This window comes from Narcine bancroftii, chromosome 7 (genome assembly GCF_036971445.1).
Source record: "Narcine bancroftii isolate sNarBan1 chromosome 7, sNarBan1.hap1, whole genome shotgun sequence".
NCBI classification, from domain to species: Eukaryota; Metazoa; Chordata; class Chondrichthyes; order Torpediniformes; family Narcinidae; genus Narcine; species Narcine bancroftii.
The window spans coordinates 12219499-12241903 of record NC_091475.1 but is presented as its reverse complement, the minus strand read 5'-3'; the positions used below and the strand labels follow the sequence as shown (position 1 = coordinate 12241903).

Here is a 22405-nt window from a genome sequence, read left to right as displayed (position 1 = left end):
TCGGGAGCTCGGGTTACCGATGGCTTGGACTAAAGTCTGTGTGGCTACAGAGGCAGCGGGAGCACTGGAGGTGAATCCACGGACACTCAGTGACTCTGAAGGGAGTCTCTTTTGCTTCTCTTTCTCTGACTGTAAGGGGTGCTGGGCAATTTATGCTGATGCCGAATCACTGTCTGCATTACGGGAGATTAAAAGAATGTTCGAGTAATATTACATTCTCTGTTTTATTACATAACAATAAAAGAATCTTGAAACATCACATCATTAAATCCTCAGAAACATATTAAAGCAGACCTCGAAATATTAATTTTACGAGGAGGGTTACAAGTCTCAGTGTAAGGCATTGTAAAATCTTTCTTACAGCATTGTTCATCCTCGCCCCTGGGACATTGAGGCACCCCATCGCACCATTGTAATGGGGCTACACACCCAGTAGAATATCCACATGGTATACAGTGGGAAGTCGAAACTGCAAGCAAAAACATCAATAAGATTCCAGGCCCTTGGGTGAAATTTTGCCCCATCACATCGCAGAAACCAACATTTATATTGTTTCAAATCTAATGTTACAATGGAATCTGAATGAAAGCATGCTATGAAAATGTAAATTCTGGCATAATTAAGTTCATTTCTGCAGGTCTTGAATGTGTGCAGGAACAAAAAACTAAGCCAAGAGACAAATATAAAGTAACCTATAGGGATGGGTCTTACAGATTAGTTTTAGGCACACTCGGGAAGAGAATTCCAGTGTTTAGCTCTGAGATGGCCTTAGGGATCTAGATACTCGGACAAAGAGAATGGGAGATATTCAGAACTGGAGTGCAGAGATTAACTGTAAAATAGTGGAGGACATCCTAAGATTGCAAAAGGATCGTTATTTCTACATCTCCTTCTGCTAGTTCTTTACATGGTTTGCTTTTGATTTCTATACTAATTGTCATTCTTATTCCGGTGTATTAAACCTGCCAGACCAATGCATTGTATTCTGTCCCTTAAATTCAATCATGTAGGGTGCGACATTGACAGCTGGGGGTGTTAACGTTGTCAAATGGCAATGAACGCGTTAATCGTTTGCCTGAATAATTGAAAACCTACAGGGTCATCCTCTGGATTTGGCATGAAATGTCACCTTCACCACCCCCCCAACTCTCTCTTTGCCTATCTCTATGTCTGCTTTCCTCTCTCTCTTGTCATTTCCTCTCTTTCTCTCTCCCCTTCTCCTTTCCTCCAGCTCTGCATTCAGAGCCACACTCCTCGCTTCACCCCCCCAGCCCCATGATCAGTTCTCATCTCCCATCCTCTTATCCATGTCCAATGATCATCTTTTAACTGCTGACCTGTGCTCCTCCTCCCCCACCCCCCCCCCCCAGCCTTTTTACTCAGGCGTCCGCCTGCTATTTGCACAGGCCCAAACCCGACGCACCTGTGGGGATTGGTAAATGTCAGATCAGTGTATTGAAACTGCTGGTTGCTTGAATTCCCGATATCAGGAATTTTACGGCGCATCTTTACCCCACCCCAGGGACTTGCTGAGTGAGTACCTCCACCATCTTTGCGTTTAAGCTCCTCTGGCCCTCCTGTTGCCTTAATAATTCACGGAGGAAGCACCAGAGAGAAAATGCAGAGGACAACATTTCTTGATTTTATGTGGCAGTAGGAAATACGTCACATTTTTCAAATACTCACTGAAATACCAGATGATGGCTGCCAAGATCCCAAAAAAGAATAGTGCACCAGCAATCATTAAACCAATGAAAATATTCCTCTTCTTAGCTGCAACATATAGAAAGTATTCGAAGAACCCACTTTATTACGTTCGCACATGATTATCATCAACTGAAGAGATTGCTGTTTACATTGACTTCCATGGGCAGGTACAGGATGAAAACATCTTTGGCAACCTGCATATCAGATCCATTCCATTATCAGTTGTTAAAGCTTCACGACCACTGTCCTAACTCTCATGCCCTTAACTAGTTTATAAGCAGCTTTTTTCCCCCCAGAAATAAAACTTTATTTGCCACAAAAACTATTCAAAATCTTCTCAAAGGGCGACACGGTTAAAGAATGGAATCCCACATTATCGGATCAATGCTTCTGTTGTAAGCAAGAACATGGTACATTACAACATTCCACTTGGACATGCGAGAAAGTAACATTTTTCTGGGATGAATTGAATCTAATATTAAATCAAATAATAAAAAATAAAATACCTCAAGATCCAATTTTTTTTCTATGAAGTAATATAAATGATAAAGACTTATGGTTAAAATTGGACAGATCGCAAAAATAATTTATTATAATTGCTTTCGCAGCAGCAAAAAAAAATGCATAGCAAAAAAATGCAAAGATTTTCAAACATCTTTGAAAATCCAGTGCTGGTAAATAGAAATAGATCACTGTATTCCATTAGAAGAAATTGCCTAGAATTTAAGAGATCATTTATAAAGTTCATTGGTGATCGCCAGATTCAAACCTCCATCTCTTAAAGGGATAGTATAAGATATGTTACCGAATATAATATTATATATAATATGATTCATTGCGTCAATAAAAATAGGATAATAACCAGATAACACCTTTTCTTTATTTTCTTTCTCTTTTTGGGAGTTTTATTTTGGGGGGAGGAGGGATGGGGAGAAAATGGAAAATGTCACTATTTATATCTGAATTTATGAATGTAAAATCCATAGTTTTGAATTATTGTGACTTATTAAATAAATGTTTTAAAAAGGGGCGGCACAGTTAGTGTAACAGTGAGCCCAACGTTATTCCAGAGCCAGCGATTCGGGTTCGAATCTGGCAGTGCCTTGAAGAAACTTGTCCGTTCTCATTGTGTCCGCAGGGGTTTCCTCCGGTGCTCCGGTTTCCTCCCACCCTTCAAAGTGTACGGGGATTGGAGGATAATCGGGGTATTTGGGTGGCACGGGCTCATTAGCTGGAAGGGCCTGGTACTGTGCTGCATGTCCAAATTAAATTAAATTCAAATGTCACATCCATAAATTTCCATTCAATGTACATTGGTACATTCATTCTCCATTTAGCATCACTGTGGTCCCTTACAGACCACGCTTGGATTTGTCCCCTGAGATGTCACTGGGATATCTTTAATGACTTAATCAGATTAAACCTCAGTGTAACGTCTCCAGTTTAATACTGCAAGACTCTCTCCGTATGGCACCCAAGCTCTAGTTGGAATTACGCTGGATTTCATGATTTGTTCATATTCTGCAGATGCCACATGGTGCAATAAAATGGTTTGGAAAGAAAAGTGTTCTCCTTACCTGTCATTGCAACAAAGCTATTCTTATTGAACGTTTGGCTTCCATAAACTGGAGGTAGATGAGTACGGGATATGGGTGGAACATATATAACAGAAGAGCTTGGCTGAAACAACCGGAGAGTATTGCGTGCATAATGCAAATGTGTAAGGGGATTACCTCCCTGGAAAAGAAAAGGAGAAAGGAACAGGTCCCTGAAAAATGGACTTTTCATGCTCTTTAACTCCACTTGGGCCAATAGGAGGAAGGACATAGTAGTGTATAACACCCCTGTCCAGTTGGAGTGAGTAAAATAAAGTCAGATTGACCAAAATATAAAAAAGAGCACTTACACTCGGGATCATACACCAACAGGAAATCTTGTACGTTACACGGAAAACTACTAATTGCTTCTTTGCCATGCTAACCAGTAGTAAAGGCACTGAGAGTAGAAAACCATCACCTGAGAAGCAGATAAATACCTTTCTATGTCTCTCTTATAATGGTAGTGGGGGTGGAGAACACTGGCGGGGGATGGAGAGCACTGGCAGTGAGGATGGAGAACACTGGCAGCAGTGGTGGAGAACAATGGCAGTGGGGGTGGAGAACACTGGAAGTGGGGATGGAGAACACCGGTAGTGGAGATGGAGAACACTGGCAGTGAGGATGGATAGAACTGGCAGCGGGATTGGAGAACACTGGCAGAGGGGATAGGGAACCATGTTAACCGTTCCCTGCAACCCACATTTAGTCATTTCATGCCATTCAAAAATATTCTTCTTTCAGCTCTTCCAATCTAATATTGGACTCTCACCCCTGCCCATGTTATTTTGTTGATAGTGGACTGTTAAAAACATTAAGTGAATAGCAAGAGAACCAGATCACTGCCATATAATCATTAAGACGGAACATTGTCTTTTTAATGTACAGAAAATCTACAGGACAGAAGTAGAAGCAAAGTCTCACTTGCTTTAGAAATGAAGAATATGAAAATTTTAGAAATAAAAATTAAAAACAGGTATGGGAGAAGAACGGGTAGTTTCTGCAGTAATTTTATAAAAACCGAATGATCTTCCCCTGCACTGTTCAATCACCTGGAGAATCAGTTACAGCAGGTGTAGCCAAACATTTTGCCTGCTACTTCTGTTCCCAGTCGTTCACTGCGAGTTGTGGAGGACTGTTGGAGATGCCAAACAATATTCAGCCTGGTAATTTTCAACCAGTTACACCACCAGAAAAATGATGTTTTTAGAACAGAAAACCCCTGTCCAATCAAAAATTCATTTTCAGTCAAAATAACCATGCAACCCCACTGAACAATTTAACATTACAGTAGTTTATTGTACTCATATTACAGTAAGCACTTCTGTAAATGCTTCTCTTAAATTTAATTTAAATGAACACATCAAAACTCTTTAACAACACTCATTGAAAAAGCAGTTCAAAATAAAAAGCTGGATGCAAATTAAGAACAGGAGAAAATATCAAGAAAGGAATGATGTAGTCTCCAACAGTCCTCCACAACTTGCAGTTAATGCAGCTCAAGGCCCAAGTGTCCATCTTAATGATTAAAGCATTCATTTTCCCACCAGGACTGCAATTTTCTTTGCTTTTTTTTTCAATTTTTTCAGTTCAGCCATGTTTAATCAACTGAGGTAAAAGTTTTTTTTTAACTGAGGTAAAGGTTTTCATCAATGAGTAACATTGATGCAACAGTCAGTCTAGTAGTTGTTCAAAATGGCAGTGACACCTAGTGATGAAAGTAAGAAGTGCATACAGTACAATTTATTGTTATGAGACTATGTTCTAATGGGTCATATTCTATTTTATTTAAAAAATTCACCCTGGGCCACTTAAAAATGGGCAATGGGGCACAGTTGGCCTGGGGGCCATAGTTTGGCCACCTGAGTTAAGGGCTTACTCTTGGCCAATAACTTGTGGTGAATGAACAATGCACCCTCTGGATAAACAGACACTGAAGTGTATTAGGCCACAAGCCTCATTTCAGCTGGCTGTTGCATCAATAGGCGACACATCCCATTTGTATTGTTACATGCCCGTGATGACCTTAAGGTTAGACTCATGAAGTGTGAAATGACATTGAAGGTAGGGAGTAAAATCATGAATATTCTAGAATTAAGCTCTTCCCTGTAGTAGTCGCTGTTTGACCAAAGGTGACTGTGATACAGCGCCAAAAACATATCCCTGTTCTATATTTAAGCCGTTCAGACACAAGAATCTTCAGCCAGTTTTAACTCATCTCCAAAGATGCTTTTTTTTTCATACGTTGACATAATTTGGAAACCAGCCTCAAGGAGGGAAAGAAGAAAATTCATCCCAAAACACCCCCTGATACTGCAGACAAAGCTGAGTAATTTCTTGTTTGTAAAGTCTTCTACTCACTGTGTTGGTGAAGAAAGACATTTCAATTCTACTGATGTACGCTAATTTTCCTCAAACCACTGGGATCCTGATTGAATCTGGCATTCAATGGAAGAAATTCATGCATGTGTCATGAGTCTATGGAAGGATGAACAAGAGACAGAAAATTAACAAAATTCAAATAACTTTAATGCTCTAAAAATGACACCAAAATGTCCTGGAGTCACCTCCGTAGCTGTATTTGGTTATCAGCTATTCACACGAGAAGGGGATACAAGTCAGCCCGGTCCAAGGTGGTGACAAGTACTGAGGCAAAAGCCTTCATTAGCCTTTAATTTCAACTCAACCTGGCAGCAATGCTTGGAATAAAGAATAGGTTAAAAGAACATCTCTTTACCATTACAACACTCACTCAGTATTATATGTGCGCAGGAGTAAAACATGAAAGTCTGCAAACATCATGATTGAAGAGCTTGAGCCATTCATCAAGGTACGAGCAAAAGTAGACAGGCGCGCCATTTTATTCCCGAAACTTTGGTTATGTATCTTCATCTTTGCTCGATAGAGAACGGTTCTCCAGCATTGTGTTTTTATTCTATGTATGCAGTTCAGTTTGAAACATTATCTTCGAGTTTAAAGACACAGCCTCCACCAAAGCACCACAGCGACTCCACAATCTGTTCATGCCACTGACCCGCGACTGCATCGCCAGGTCAATCTCCGACAGCGTCATCCAGTTTGCAGATGACACGGCAGTAGTTGGCCTCATCAGCAACAACTAACGACAAGAGGGAGATAATCTCGTGATATGGTGCAAGAGTAACCACCTGAGTATCAACGTGGACAGGACAGGAGATGATCGTGGACTTCAGGAGGATAAGAGTGACAGGGAGAATCACTGGGATCTACTGGGATCGTTGACCGAAGAGGGCATGCAAAATCATTGAGGACCCCTTATTTCAGCTGCTCCCATTGGGGAAGAGATACAGGAACACCAGAGCCAGCACCGCCAGGCTAAGGAACAGCTTCTTCCGACGGGCAGCGAGAATGCTGAACGACCAAAGGAACTGCTCACACTAACCATCTGAGACGCTCATATTTACTACATTTATTTATTTGTAGACACAAATATTTGTCCTGAATATGATTTGTTTGTCTGTATGTGTATCACTTATGGTGGTGTGCCTGCGTGTTTTGCACCAAGGACTGGTGAACGTTGTTTCATCGGGTTGTACTTGTGCAATCAGATGACAATAGACTTGAATCACTCGCCTCAAGTTCTATAGCTATGGCAAAGTAAAACACAGTGTTATAGAGTCAAACAGGCTCTTCAGCACCAGTTATCAAATATCCATTTCTATACTAATCTGACCCAAACATGTTTTATGAAACCATCATTCCAAGAATTTTTCAAGATTCCGACATGACCTTAATTTCAGAATCGCCCAATCAAAGGGCAATGACTTCCCCACCAAAAAGGATACCTGGATATATCTGTTGCTGTACAGAGTTTCCCTCTGATTAGCAAAGGGTTGTTATTGAATCATGAAGGCATTTTCAATCCATTCTTCACTGAATCATTGCAAATCTCCACTGCATCTTTGTTCATTTAATTTCTGATATCTTCGTTCAAGCTCAGTGTTTGATGGACCTCTGTCAGCAATTGCTTTGTCTGTCTAAGTTGACTGCACTTGAAGCTGGTGGCTATTGAAAGAAATGCAAGTTGACAACGGATAGAAAACCATGGAATATTACATCTTAGAGACACCTATTTAATTCATTGTCTGCCTGACTCTTAGATATAAAAACGATTTCACTTTAGCCTTAGTTTTTCACCTTCAAGTACATCATCCAAATTTCTTTTCAATGTGATAATTAGATTTGTTTCCACTTAGGCTTTTATAAAGTGGATCTAAATTTAAAGTAGATTATGTACAAGACAAGGTGGGCGTAGCGGTTACCGCAACATCTCTACAGCACCAGCGATCTGGACCTGGATGCGAATCCCGCGCTGTCTGTAAAGAATTTTTCCATTCTCCCCGTGTCTCTGCGTGAAAACCCTGGAGGAGGGGGATCCGGTTTCCTCCCACCGTTCAAAATGCACCGGAGGTGTAAAGTGGGCAGCGCGGGTTCGGGGGCCGAAATGGCCTGTTACCGTGCTGCAGGTCTAAATTTAAAATGTAAACGTTTAAAAATATTTTCCTCATTTTGGGTTTAATTCTATGGCCAATTATCTTTCATCCCAGTCCCCCTGGGTAGCATTGCTTTGGCTTCTGGGAATAATTTTCCTGTCTTTATTATGCAAAAAAAAACCGATGTGCTTCCTAATTTCATAAATAAAAGCACAAAATGCTTGAAGTATTTAGCAAATAAGGACACCACTGTGCACAAGAAACTGAGTTATACTTCATTTTGATGAGCTATTGACAGAATAGTGACTCAATGGAGATAAAATACGAGTTCAGTTACCACCGAAGTTTGTATCCCTTTTAGATACCATGGATTAGAAACTGTGTGATGTTCTAGAGTAGGGGTGTCAAACTCAAATTCACGGAGGGCCAAAATTAAAAACTTGGACTAAGTCGAGGGCCGAACTAAATATTTATTGAAAATTTTCAACAACATCTGCATGTTTTCTCTTCTTTCAACATATGTAATGTTAAACTTTTTCTTATTAAAATAAATGTTTAATAATAGTTTTGGATAAACTCTTTCCAGAAGCATTAACAAATGAGAAATAAAATATTCAATAAATAATATTTCTCTATAGAGGATTTGTCAAATGTTGCTAGTGTGCTGTCGAATAGTAAAATCTGAGGGCTATTGAGAATGTGGGAGAATAACATGATTCCTGAAACAATCAAATGGGTGACTGATTGTGGGCATGAACTCTAGCAGGGTTATTTGCCATGCCCTTTTTCCATTGGTACAGATATCCTTTGATTTACACACTTTTCAAGTTTTATGGCTAATGAGCTTGTATCCAGGTGCAGGACCATTTTTAACCAGGAATATATTTATCACTGTGACATGAAACTATTGGAAGATTGTCCTGAGATAAAATCCTTACTCAGGCCTGTGTGCGGGAGGGCGGAGTTTGCGGGCGATCGGGTTGGACACCGACAGTGCGGGGGCATCGGCTCTCGCTGTAGGGCGGCATCTCGGCGGATCAGCGGCCCCGTCACCGTGAGTCGCGGATCGGCCTGCGGCAGGGAGGGGGAGTGGGCAACGGTCCTGGTGAGGTCAGGCCCGAGGCCTCCGGTTCCGGGCGCTGGGAAGCGGCCTTGGCTTCCCCTGACACCGGCCAGGCCCCAAAACCAGAGTCCACGGTGAGACCCTGCAACGTAAACAGAGGAGGTGGGGGCGATTAGCAGGCTGACGCCAATGCATTCTGGGATTTGTTGTATTACTGTGCATGCGCTATACTGGCACGGCGGCCAGCGGGCCACCTCTAATACATTTTGGAAATGATCTTGCGGGCCAAATATAATTATATTGCGGGCCAAATTTAGCCCGCGGGCCAGAGTTTGACATGTGTGTTCTAGAGGTTAGTGTGGAAATGGATCTAGGAGTGAGGCTATAGGTGTGCCTCTTAGAGAAAACAGATTTAAAAGAGTTGGACAAAATAATGATTGGCTTAGATTGTTAAAGCAGGAAATTCTTCAAAAATTTAAAAGCCTTGTGAACACTTGTATTTGCACTGAAATCTGAAAACTCAGTTCCGAACTCACAGCCCCATCATCCATGTCTGGGATATTGCAGAGGACTGCAGAGATGCTGTAACGATGACCATCTATAAGAAAGGAGACAAGTCCGGCTGTGACAGAGGCACCTCGCTGCTATCAGCCACAGCAAAAGTAATCGCCAGGACCCTTTTTAACTTCCTTCCCCCAGTGGCTTCAGAGCTGGTCCCCAAATAGCTCTATGGATTCTTTCCCATCCAGAAGCAGAAAGCCCATGATCTACAGTGTGCACAACATCAAAAGAAATGGCAGGCCGGAGCAGAATCAAACTCGACAAAACATTCATAAAACACAAATGTCTTCAGACACCGTGATTAAAGTAAAAACACAATGCCAGAGAAACTCAGCAGGTCAAACAGTGTACTCTATATAGCCAAGATAAAGATACCTAACCTACTTTAATAAAGGATTCGTCCGAAACATTGGTTATATGTCTTTTTCTTTGCTGGCCAGCTGAGTTTCTCCAGCCTTGTGTTCAAACAAAACATTCCAACAGCTCAAGGACCAGTGAATACAGTTTTGATGAGATGGACAAAGGATACCAGTGAGAAAAATTTACATGTAGAGTGACAGTGACTTGGAACCCATTTCCCTTAGTGGTAATGGACACATTCAATTCGGGTTTGCAAAAAGGGAGCTGGATATGCAAGAATAACTTGCAGGGCTACTGCGAAAGAGTCGAGGAGTACGAGATTTTTCCAGTCAAGCCTCATGGAATGAGATTTAGACCAATATCCCCCCATAAGCTGCTAATTGGGCCACGGCCACCATTACATAGAAGTGGAGAATGACAAAAAGTGAAAGGGAACAACTTGAGAAATATCGAATATTCTCATCAACAGTGATGAGAAACAACCTAACTCGGCTGGGACAGGCTGCAGGTTACAAAGAGGAAGATTGAAATGACAAGTTACACCAGGAGGGCACCAAGGGCTATGTTAACACTTACCCACTAGTGACAAGTTCCCCACACTTGTAGCTTCCGGCTGGAAATTGACCTGTGCATTAAACAACCCTTTGTGAAGTTCAGACAGCAGATGGATGTCACAATGGGAAGCTGATGTCAGATAGCCAGTGCTACCCTTCATCGCCTGCTCACTGCTGACTTGGGTACGAGATCAATCAACATAACAATGTAGAGATCAAGGCGGTCCTGCAAATAATGTAAAGAACCATACAGTTTAATATAGAATATTACGGTGCAGGACAGGCCCTTTGGCCCACAATGTCGTGCAGACCCATGTAAACCTGCACCACAACAACTCTGGGTGCTTATTTTGATGAAGGACTCAACCCCGAAACATCAGTTATGTGTCTCTGCTTTGCTACCTAAAGGACACTGTTTGACCTGGTGATTTTCTCCAGCATTGTGTGTTGTAACTACTCCACAACAATCTAATCCTTCCCTCCCTCATAACCATAACCCTCAAATTTTCTTACATCCATGTGTCTAAGAGTTTTTTGCAATGTCCCTATAGTGCCTGCCTCCAGTACCACCCTCAGCAATTCACTGAAGGCACCCATCACTCTGGGTTCAAAAAAAAAACTTACCTCTGACATCTCCCTAAAGTTTCCTCACTTACCTTTAACAGATAGCCTCTGATATTTGATACTGCTGTGCCGGGAAAAAACTGTTGGCTGTCCACTCTTTGCCCCTCATAATCATATATACTCCTCGAAAGTCACCTCTCATCCTTCATCGCTCCAAAGAGAAAAGCCCTAGCTCTGTCAACTTTGCTTACACGTTGTCCAATCCTGGTAAATCTCCTCTGCACCCCCTCTCAGGCACCTATATCCTTCCTGTAATGAAGCGACTAGAAATGAACACAATACTCCAAGTGAGCACAGTTAGTGTAGCAGTTAGTGCAACGCTACAACAGAGACTCAGGTTCGAATCCGACGCTGTCTGCAAGGTGTCTGCATGTCTGTGTGGGTTTCCTCCCACGGTTCAAAAACATACTGGGGATATAGATCAATAGGGTGTAATTGGGCGACGCAGGCTTATGGGCCGAAAGGGCCTGTTCCCGTGCTGTATGTTTAAATTTAAAATGTAAATTTATGTGTGACCTAACCTCAGATATTGAAGAAAAATCAGCAAGGCTTGTCACAACTGGAGCCTGGTATTACTGTTAACTGTGTCCCTGGCATTGACCTTTTGGGCCTGAGTTGAGAAAATCTCCAGCTAGAAGGACGATGTATGATCACTATGGAGATAAGGGCATTGCTGGGATCAATTCCTAGGGTCAGCTAAGCTCACGAATCATGGTTGTCCACAAAGAACAGTTTTAGCCAAAATCCACAGGGTGATTTGACCTTTTGTTGGATGTTGTGATGGATCTTGCTCCCTGTCACATGCAGCTTTGAATTTATTTCCTCATATACCTCATTCCAGAACTTTTATATAATATCTGTGTACTAATTTCTACTTCACTAATCTTTGGTGGCTTATAATGGCCCATATACACTGACAAAACCATCAGCAGTTATATTTTTACATATGCATAGTTTTAAAGTAAAATCTGCAATTTAATTGTCGGCAAGTACAGAAGCATAAAAACACACCACTTATTTTTATCGGATGAGGTGTGTTGGCTGCTGGAACTCACAAGGGCGTGATGATAGCTTGTCTTTTCATGGGATGACATGGCCCAGTCTTTATTTCAGTTCTGCTCCAGGTTTCCGCCTCTTCAACACTTTTTCTTCTCCGCCAACGACGATGTCAGTGCTGCCTCCTGCAAACATAAAACTCAAAAACGTCACGACCTTTGCTACCAAATTCCAGCCTGCCTTCACTTTCATCTGGTCCATCTCTAACTCTTCCCTTCCCCTTCTGTCATTGTTTTGCCTCGATCACTGGAAATGGATTCCCTACAAACATTTATTACAATCCCACTGGTTCACCCAGTTATCCTGTCCGTCCTTGCTGCCCCACTACTTCTGAGAGGGCTCCATTCCATTCTCTGAGATCCTCCATCTGCTCTCTTGGTAAGACTTTCCACAATGGTGTCTCCGAGATGTCCTTCCTCTCCCCGAGCAGTGCGACCTCCTCTCCATCATGGCTGACGAAGCCTTTGTTATCGATTTCCCACACCTCATCTCATCTTCTCTCCTCCCAGAAAGAGCAAAGATAAAGTTTCCCTGGCCCTCATTTTCTACTCTTCCAGTATCCAATCCACTTCAATGGACCACTACTCCAACCATATTCAACAAGATTCAACCACCTCACACATGCCTTACTCCCCACTCCCCTTGCAGCATTCTGAAGGAGCTCTTTATAACTTCCATCTCCATGCCTTTCCATGGCTAATAAAGTTGGAGCCCACCCCAGAAAGTAGATGGAGTGTCTGCTCCTTATACCATTTCCAAGATTCAAGATTCCTTCATTATCATGTAGTAAAGACTGCAATATCACTTTGGACTGCCGTAAGGATATCTGTACCAATGGAAAAAGGGCATGGCAATATTGCTTTGGACTGCCGTAAGGCGGACAGATTCACCATCGGCAGAAATTGGCTGAGGCGCCTCTTATAGTCAGAGAAAGAGAAGCAAAAGAGAGTCCCTTCAGAGTCCCCGAGCATCCGTGGATTTGCCTCCAGATTTGCCGCAGCCCCTGCAGCCTCTCAGAGTCCATTCTTGGTCATCAGCAACTCGAGGTCCAGATCCATCCCTCGTGAAACCTTTAGCGCCCTCAGCGTCCTCTCGGATCCCAGTTCCACTACCTGGTACCCCTTCAAGCAGTCTTGAGCCAATCTCCAGCAGTTCACCCTTGACCAGGAACCAAATGGTCCTTGGGATTATAGAAGCAGACTCCCTTGTTCATCCCAACCACTGAAGCCTATCTCATTTTCCCCATCAGGCCCAATCTATGCAAGAACCTGCCCAAATGCCTTTTAAATGTTGCAATTAGATCTGCCCCCACCCACCACTTCCTATTTATTTTTTTCAACTGTGAACACAGATCTTTGTCTTACACTATCCCAAGTTGTACTACCCCATCCCGACCACCCACATATTGGAGGAACAACACCTTATCTTCAGTCTGGACACTCTCCAGCCAAATGGCTTTCTGCTAAACTTGCTCGCCTTGTCTTTCCCCTCCCTCTTTCCAGTCTTTCCAGTTGTCCCCTCCCTTCCCCCTCTACCTACCCAGCCATCCCTCCTCTCCCCCTCGTTGCTGCTGTCCCCTCCCCTCAACCATCTATCATCTCCTGCCTTTGCCACCCCCTGCCCTTCTGTTTGGGCACCTGCTGGCATTCTCTTATTCCTTGATGAAGGGCTCATACCTGAAACGTCGGTTCTGTATTCCCCCCTTTGCCACGTAAAGGACCTGCTGAGCTTCTCCAACATTTGTGTTTTTTTTACATATTTTTGCCTTTTTTCCTTTACTATTTTTCCTTACAATTATGCTAAATTTGTTGTTGTTGTATTTTATTCACTTGGGAAGTGCATCAAATAAAACTTTCATTGGATGTGTAAATTGTAATTATGTAAATGACCATAAACCCTTTATTCATTCATTCAGCACATTCCAGATTTTCACCAACCTGTGTGATAACCTACTGATCTTAGCCTGTGTTTTCTCGTTCTAGTTTTCCCTTACTCTGGGGTAAAGATCCAGACTATCCCCTCTTTGCTGCTCTGTCCTGTGTATAAGTGGCTGGCCTGCCCATTGATAACTCGATCCCGTGTAACCCCTGCCCCCCCCCCCCACCATGACCTGGCAAAAAAGGTCGACCTCCCTGCTTCTTCCATTCATTCGAGCACCTGGAGTTGGGCCAGCCGAAATCTGATGTGCATTAAAGCCTACCGTTCCTCACTCAATCTTTGTAGTCATTGATAGTACGTATCACCCACATAATTATATAAAGCTGATGAAGCAGCGTTTCACTCGTCATTATTTTAAGGTGCTGCTTTGAGGAGCACCTTAGTTCAGGCTGCAGCAATGTCACTGAGCTTCCTGGGGCTTGATATTCCACCCCATTCTCACTCAGACCTCCTTGACTGGCAGTTATATCAGTCCAGAGAGTCTTCGTTACACATAATTGCTTCAGGGCTGTTGACTTACACACTCATGCAAAAGTTACGGTTGATATACTGATGTTGAAAACCAAGTTCAGTTTAGCGGAAGATGCAGATTAAAACCAACGTACAAGCCAAATTCGTAGGTAATGTTTTGCAGCATCTTCAGTAACGCCTTATTTGTGTTTGATAGTCCTTCCGAGACAGCTGAAGTAGTTGGAATGTGTACCGACTTCTCCAAATAGCTGAACACACCTTTTCAACCCACAATGCAGGTTGGTTAATATCATGGTTTGGATCGACACCTTCCCTGGACACTCGGCCATAGACAGAATAAAAGTGATCAGGTTTTTTTACAATTGAAAGTTAATCATCCAGGCATCATGTGAATAGCTACTATGTTTTTTTTAAATCACGGATGGCAGTCTCTTCAATCTGAGGCGCCTGCAAGCTCACACCAAGACACAAGAGCAACTTGTCCGTGAACTACTCTTTGCAGACGATGCTGCTTTAGTTGCCCATTCAGAGCCAGCTCTTCAGCGCTTGACGTCCTGCTTTGCGGAAACTGCCAAAATGTTTGGCCTGGAAGTCAGCCTGAAGAAAACTGAGGTCCTCCATCAGCCAGCTCCCCACCATGATTACCAGCCCCCCCACATCTCCATCGGGCACACAAAACTCAAAACGGTCAACCAGTTTACCTATCTCGGCTGCACCATTTCATCAGATGCAAGGATCGACAATGAGATAGACAACAGACTCGCCAAAGGCAAATAGCGCCTTTGGAAGACTACACAAAAGAGTCTGGAAAAACAACCAACTGAAAAACCTCACAAAGATAAGCGTATACAGAGCCGTTGTCATACCCACACTCCTGTTCGGCTCCGAATCATGGGTCCTCTACCGGCATCACCTACGGCTCCTAGAACGCTTCCACCAGCGTTGTCTCCGCTCCATCCTCTACATCCATTGGAGCGCTTTCATCCCTAACGTCGAAGTACTCGAGATGGCAGAGGTCGACAGCATCGAGTCCACGCTGCTGAAGATCCAGCTGCGCTGGATGGGTCACGTCTCCAGAATGGAGGACCATCGCCTTCCCAAGATCGTGTTATATGGCGAGCTCTCCACTGGCCACCGTGACAGAGGTGCACCAAAGAAAAGGTACAAGGACTGCCTAAAGAAATCTCTTGGTGCCTGCCACATTGACCACCGCCAGTGGGCTGATCTCGCCTCAAACCGTGCATCTTGGCGCCTCACAGTTTGGCGGGCAGCAACCTCCTTTGAAGAAGACCGCAGAGCCCACCTCACTGACAAAAGGCAAAGGAGGAAAAACCCAACACCCAACCTCAACCAACCAATTTTCCCCTGCAACCATGTCTGCCTGTCCCGCATCGGACTTGTCAGCCACAAACGAGCCTGCAGCTGACGTGGACTTTTACCCCCTCCATAAATCTTTGTCCGCGAAGCCAAGCCAAAGAAGAATGCTAGAGGTGTTTTGGGGAAGAAAAAAAGAGGAAAAATATGTCCCACTTAACTTTAACCATATTGTCAGCCTTAACCCTGGTGCTGCGTATGAAACCTTCACAGAATCAGCTCAGTCAGAGTGCTTTGCCACTAATAAATGCTTTTAAAGTGCAATTCAACAGCAGGAAATTGGCACAAACAGCAGTGGTGATCATGAGAGGATAATTCTCCATGACCCCATTTTTTTTTTCCCAAGGTAACACAATTGAAATCAACATTTTCCAGTGAGAAATGCAACAGCCACCATTCTCGAGGATGTTCTCAATCGCTCTGGACAGATGATTGAAAATTTCTATCTACGAGGCACCCTTGCATCCAAACATCATCACGCCCTGCAGCAGTTGCTTTTTGGAGCATTGCAGGGACTTGTCTGACGTCTCTCAGTGCAGAACTGGACTGAGTCTCTTGCCAGATAGTCAATAGCTACCTTCAAGAACCTTTCCACATGCAACCAACACCCAATCGCCCCCAGTGTGTCAATATTCACTGAGGCAAGGTCCAAAACATTATCTTAGCTGCCATCACCCTTTCCCCAATAAAGGTCTTGACTTTCATTCTTCTTCCACTTCAAAATGCGAGGTAGAATCCTGAACCACACTTTACCCTTTGTCCAAGTGTCCAGCTCATCACATGTTCCATCTTTCTGTGGCCTACCATCCCCATGCAATCATCCATGGCAGTATCACCATTCATTTCCAATAAGCATCAACCATCTGCCCATTTCTTTTATCCGGATGTCCTGCACCTTTCGGGCACTCTCTATGGTTCACAAAAAAAATTCTGAACAAATCTGTAGATCTATTCTACTGATATTTACTAAGATGCACAGTGTTCTTCTTCAAAACAGGGCCACAGGAACTTTTACTTCTGACCTGACAGACAGACGGATTTTAGACCTTGCCTGAAAGATAGAATGGCCAACAGTGTGGCACTCACTCAGTGTGGTGCTGAAGTGACCATCCAGAGTCCCATGCTCAAGGTGGAAGAGAGCTCCCATTACACTGGACCCAATCCTTTAAGATCAGCCACAGTGAGGGTTCTTGGAAATGTAATCCAGAATCTTAATCCTGGGAGCATAGACTTGGTGATACATCATACCATTTTATTTCACCAAACCAGCCATTCTTCCTAGTGCAGATATCAAGTTTTTAAAAAAAAATTTCTTGGCAAGACCCCCAAGGATAGATTGGGGGCATTTTGTTCCAGATTGTCATCCCATTTCACTAAACTATTGTAAATGTTATTTTTTTAACCTCATTGTTGTTGACAACACCAAGTGTGAGGTTAGACAAGATTTTAAAAAAAAACTAGAAGATATGGGTTAAGGTTGAAAGGGGTAAAGTTTAAGGGGAATAGTAGGGGGAACTTCTTCATGCAGAGAGTGGTGGGAGAGTTGAACGAGCTGCTGGTTTAACTGGTAAATGCGGGTTCAATTTTGCCATTTAAGTAAGAATTGGAATTTATGTGGATGGGAGGTGTATGGCGGGATGAAGCAGAATAAAAGTTTTCCGCAGACTGAAACGGCCGAAGGGCCCGCTTCTGTATTCTATGGTTCGTAGATTTAACAACAGAAAGGTGAAAATATGAAGCTCGAGTTTTGGTACTGCTGTTCCTCCTACCCTGCACCTACACTGGAGGTACATACAGTTCTCACAACAGAGCACCAGGGTTTTCTGTACCTGGAAAACCCACGACACCCACTTCATCTGCCAGAAAGGACAGGGGTATCACCTGCACAGAGACACCAGCGGCTGTAATTTTTCCACACCTTTCAGACATGGAAACATTCAGACTTCCTTTACGGTTGGTATAGCGAGCACCTTTACAGTGCCACGCTGTCTGTGAGGACTTTGTACATTCTCCCCGTGTTTGCGTGGGTTTTCCCCAGGGGCTCCAATTTCCTATCACCGTTCGAAACATACTACCAGGGGCGTAGGTTAATTGGGTGTAAACTGGGCGGCACAGACTCAAAGGCCGAAATGGCCTGTTACCGTGCTGGATGTCCAAATTTAGATTTAATTTTTTAAAAAACTTTCACTGGGTCCAAATACTAAGCAAATTACACATGGACCTCAGTGGATCAAGAAGGCCTCCCAACCACACTATCTCAAGTGCAACAAAATACAATCACATGTTAGCTGGGAAATCAGTATCTCTCTAGAATGAAGCGCAAAAGTCTGCCAATGCTGTGATTGTCGTAAAAATACAGAAATGCTTGAGGAACTCAGCAGTAAAGATACATAACAGATGTTTCGGGCCTGAGCCCTTCTTCATGGTATGTAAATCAAGATCTCTCTGATCGTCTTTCTCACCATCCAATGTCCACTACTCCACATTATTGCTTTCACCCTGTCTTTTCTGTCACCCCTTTGGAAGTTGCATTGTAGATGGCATTTGCACAGAATGCACTCCCTGACATTCTTTCACACATAACTACGGGGCGGGGGTGTGGGGGGGGGGGGAAGAGAATACATGGAGCGGTCTCTTTGAAACACAAGTGAAGAAAATTATAGAATGGGTGAGCTTCAGTAGGATGGGATGCAAACATGCAAAGAGTATGAGGTTATAAATTTTGGAAGGACAAACCAGAAGGCTGAGAAAAGGGTTGATGGTCGGTTACTTAAGAGTGTGGATGAACAGAGGGACCTTGGGTTCCAAATCCATACATCCCTCAAGATCACCGCACAGGTTGATAAGAGAGTTAAGAAAGCCTATGGGATGCTGGGTTTCATTAATCAGGGGATTGAGTCCAAGAGTCGAGAGGTCATGTGGCAACTCTACAAATCACACTTAGAGCCTTGTGTTCAGTTCTGGTCATCTCATTACAGGAAGGATGTGGAAGCCATGGAGAGGGTGCAGAGGAGATTTTCCAGGATGGTACCTGGATTGGAAAATGTCTTATGAGGCAAGGTTAGCCGAGCTGGGACTTTTCTCTTTGGAGCATAGAAGGATGAGAGGAGACATTAATAGAGGTCCACAAGATTATGAGAGGCATAAGTAGGGTGGACAGCTAATGCCTTTTTCTCAGGGCAGGAATAGCAAATACCAGTGAGCAAATATAAAGATACATAACCCATGTTTCAGGCTTGAGCCCTTCATCAAGTCCTTCATCGAGCCATACCTTGATGAAGGGCTCAAGCCCGATACATGGGTTATGTATTTTTATCTTTGCTAATATAAAGTGCTGCACGCGGTTTGACCAGCTGAGTTTCTCCAGCATTGTGTTTCAACAAAACATTCCACCTTCACATACTTCAAGGACCAGTGAATACAGTTTTGATGAGATGAACAAAGGATACCAGTGAGAATGTGAGAAAAAGCAATTTACTCGTAGAGTGACTGTGGCCGTGGCTACATTTCCCGTAGTGGTAGTGGACACATTCAATTCGGGTTTGCAAAAAGGGAGCTGGATATGCAAGAATAACTTGCAGAGCTACTGGGAAAGAGTAGAGTATGAGATTTTTCCAGTCAAACCTCATGGAATGAGATTTAGACCAATATCCCTCCATAAGCTGCTAATAGGGCCACGGCCACCATTATATAGAAGTGGAGAATGACAAAAAGTGAAAGGGAACAACTTGAGAAATATTGAATTCTGGTACAGGTCAACATTGATGAGAAACAACCTAATTCGGCTGGGACAGGCTGCAGGTTACAAAGAGGAAGATTGAAATGACAAGTTACACCAGGAGGGCACCAAGGGCTATGTTAACACTTACCCACTAGTGAATGTTCACTCAGCAGGTCAAACAGTGGACTTTGCAGAGCAAAGATCAAGATACATAACTAACGTTTCAAGCTTTAGCCCTTCATCTGGTTGTATCAATACAATACCTTCATCAAGATATTTCACCCCTGAAACAAGGTTTTGTCCCAAATGTCATCCACCCATTTAACTGCACAGATACTGTTTGGTCTGCTGAGTTCTTCCAGTTTGCTTTTTTTTAAAGCTCTGAACATTCATTTCCACCTCCCTGTGCCGAGGTCTGTAAAATACACTGAGATCACTCACCCGAACCTGCAATGACAACATCTTCTCCACCCATTACCAAGGCCATCAAACAGGACAAATGCAACAGATAAGGAACTCCATCAGGTAGCAATTCCCTACCAAGAAGCCACAATCTTGATTTGGAAACACTATTCCATCATTATTGGGTGTAAGTCCTGGAACTCCCACCCCAATGTCATTGAGTGAGAACCATCCATTCTTCCTGAATGCATTTTCAAAACGTCACATACCTTTATCCATCGGGAGATTCAGGGTAGTAGATGTAGGATGGAAATGAGGAGGAACTGCTTTTCCCAAGGGTGGTGAATCTATGGAATTCACTGCTCATTGAAGCAGAGAAGGCGACCTCAGTAAATATATTTAAGACAAGGTTTGATAGATTCTTACATAGTCGGAGAATTGAGAGATATGGGGAAAAGGCAGGTTGGTGGAGAGGAGCCGATCATCAGATCAGCCATGATTTCATTGAACAGCGGAGCAGGCTCGATGGGCCAAATAGTCGACTCCTGCTCCCATTTCATATATCCTTATGTTCTCGTGCATGAAGCACAGGAGGTTAAACTGTAGGCTCAATGGCCTCTCCAAATCAGGGTCACATGAAGCCATGGATTACAGGTAGACAGTTCTCACAAGCAGATCCTACAAATTGGAATTCATGGTTGTAAAACTAAAAACGCTGTGCAGGTGAATCTGTGGATCAATGGCCAGGGTTTACCCGTCCAGTACGGACACTGCAACTGGAAACCACTTCAGTATTTTTCCCTTGTATAATCATAAACTCAGCATCAACTACAGTCTCAGCTCAAAGACAGAGCCTTCACCAAAGGAGAACAAGGGAGGCAACCATTACAATTCAGAGGGTCGGAGATGGATGGAGAGATATGATCGCCCACGCCGAACTGCAAGGCACCTGAATGATATTTGGTATTGGAAATATTCCGCGAAGGTTGTCTTAATGGGAAAAGCTGAGCAGATTTGATTGATGTTGACTCGAGTTTAGAAACAGTAGAGATGATCTATTTGAAGGCATCCATGATTCTAAAGGGGAGGCTGACAGGGTGGATGCAGTAATTATGTTCCTCCTTTGGGGAAAACTAACCTTGGGAAACACATCAGCCGCAAATGCTGAAGTCATTACCAAAAGTGAGAAACTAGAGGAAATCAGTAGGTCAGGCATGGTGGGAAATGAACAGTCGTCATTCTTTGTCAAGATGGGAGACTTCAAGCCTAAAAATGGGGTGTCTTAGGAAGGGGCAAGAGGTCTAGGGCACTGGACAAATTAAGGAGGGTGGAGTGGGAGCAATAGGTAGGGTATGAAACGAGAGGTGGGGTTCGGAGTGCTGGAGTGGGCTAGGAAAATGGATTAAGCACAAAGGTCTGCAGATGCTGTGATTGCAGTAAAAATATATCGAAATAGTGGAGGAACACAGCTGGTCCTGCAGCGTCCATTGGAGGTAAAGGTATATTCCCTACATTTCTGGCCTGAGCCTTTCTTCAAGGAATAAGTGAACAGGGGGGGTGCGCGGTGGTGCGGGTGTTTGACGAAAGCCAGAGATGTCTATGTTAATGCCATCTGGGTAGAAGGCGCCCAGGCAGAAGATGAGGTGTTCTTCCAATTTGTGGGTGGTCTCAGTCTGGCAGTGCGTGAGGCCATGGACAGACATGTCAGCAAGGGAAAGGGATGTACAGGTAAAGGATACATGGAAGTAGTCGAACCAGATTGGGGTGTGGGGGGTGGGGGGAGGGGAGGTGATGGCAACTTAAAATTGGAAAATTAAGTCCATGCCATTGGCCTTTAGACTCTCCAGGCCGAATATAACAGAGCCGTACTTCAAGTTTACTTTTGGCTTCATCCCAGCAATGGATAAGCCCAAGGTTCAAATGTAAGAATGGTTTCAGGATAAGGGACTTCCCATTCCACACAAGGGTAGAGAGGAGTTTCTTCTCTTACAACTCTGTGAACCTTTGGATTCCCCTACATCAGGGACAGTGGATATGAATCATTGAATGTATTCAAGGCTAAGATAGATTTCTGGATAACAGGGAAGTTAAGAATTAAGAGAAGTCATCTGGAGAGTGTTGTTGAAGCTGATGTCAGTTCAAGCCTAATTGAACTCACCAAGCTTGGTGTCATATTTTTAGTTGATCACCACGTTGAAGAGACTAAATCCTAAGATGCTCTGGAAGCTAATTTAGAGCAGAAATATTGCTTACAGTTTTAAATTTTCTGCCATTGAGCTACGACTCGAATTAAAAATGAGTAGCTTTGCTGTATTTTTTTTTAGCTGCCACACCTTTTGATAATATAGCTAGCTTTGCTCCATAGTCCTGAGAAACTAGTTCTATTGGAAAATATTTAACAATAAGACATTGTCTTGACATGTTGAAGTCAGTTCAGTGTAATTAGAAGGGAGACTTTAAAGAGATTGTATTATTGCCAATGGCATATCACATTACTAAGTGCAGCA

General features: G+C 43.3%; 1 protein-coding gene across 8 annotated transcripts in view; it reads right to left on the bottom strand.

The window, feature by feature from the left end:
• The window catches only part of LOC138738515 (transmembrane protease serine 2-like), a 48195-nt gene extending 37784 nt beyond the window's left edge, over positions 1-10411 (bottom strand). For 4 of the 8 annotated variants that reach the window (XM_069888848.1, XM_069888849.1, XM_069888845.1 and 1 more), the window contains exons 1-7: positions 10335-10405; positions 9374-9435; positions 7127-7346; positions 5664-5780; positions 3285-3444; positions 1687-1773; positions 362-469 (exon numbers count right to left, since the gene is read on the bottom strand). In XM_069888848.1, the coding sequence (XP_069744949.1) occupies positions 362-469; positions 1687-1773; positions 3285-3444; positions 5664-5684 (376 nt within the window). In that variant the 5' untranslated portion in view covers positions 5685-5780; positions 7127-7346; positions 9374-9435; positions 10335-10405. Of the gene's footprint in view, positions 1-361; positions 470-1686; positions 1774-3284; positions 3445-5663; positions 5781-7126; positions 7347-9373; positions 9605-10334 lie in introns of all 8 variants that reach the window. The other 4 variants (XM_069888846.1, XM_069888847.1, XM_069888852.1 and 1 more) reach the window with 4 other exon arrangements.
• Between the last annotated feature and the right edge of the window lie 11994 nt (positions 10412-22405).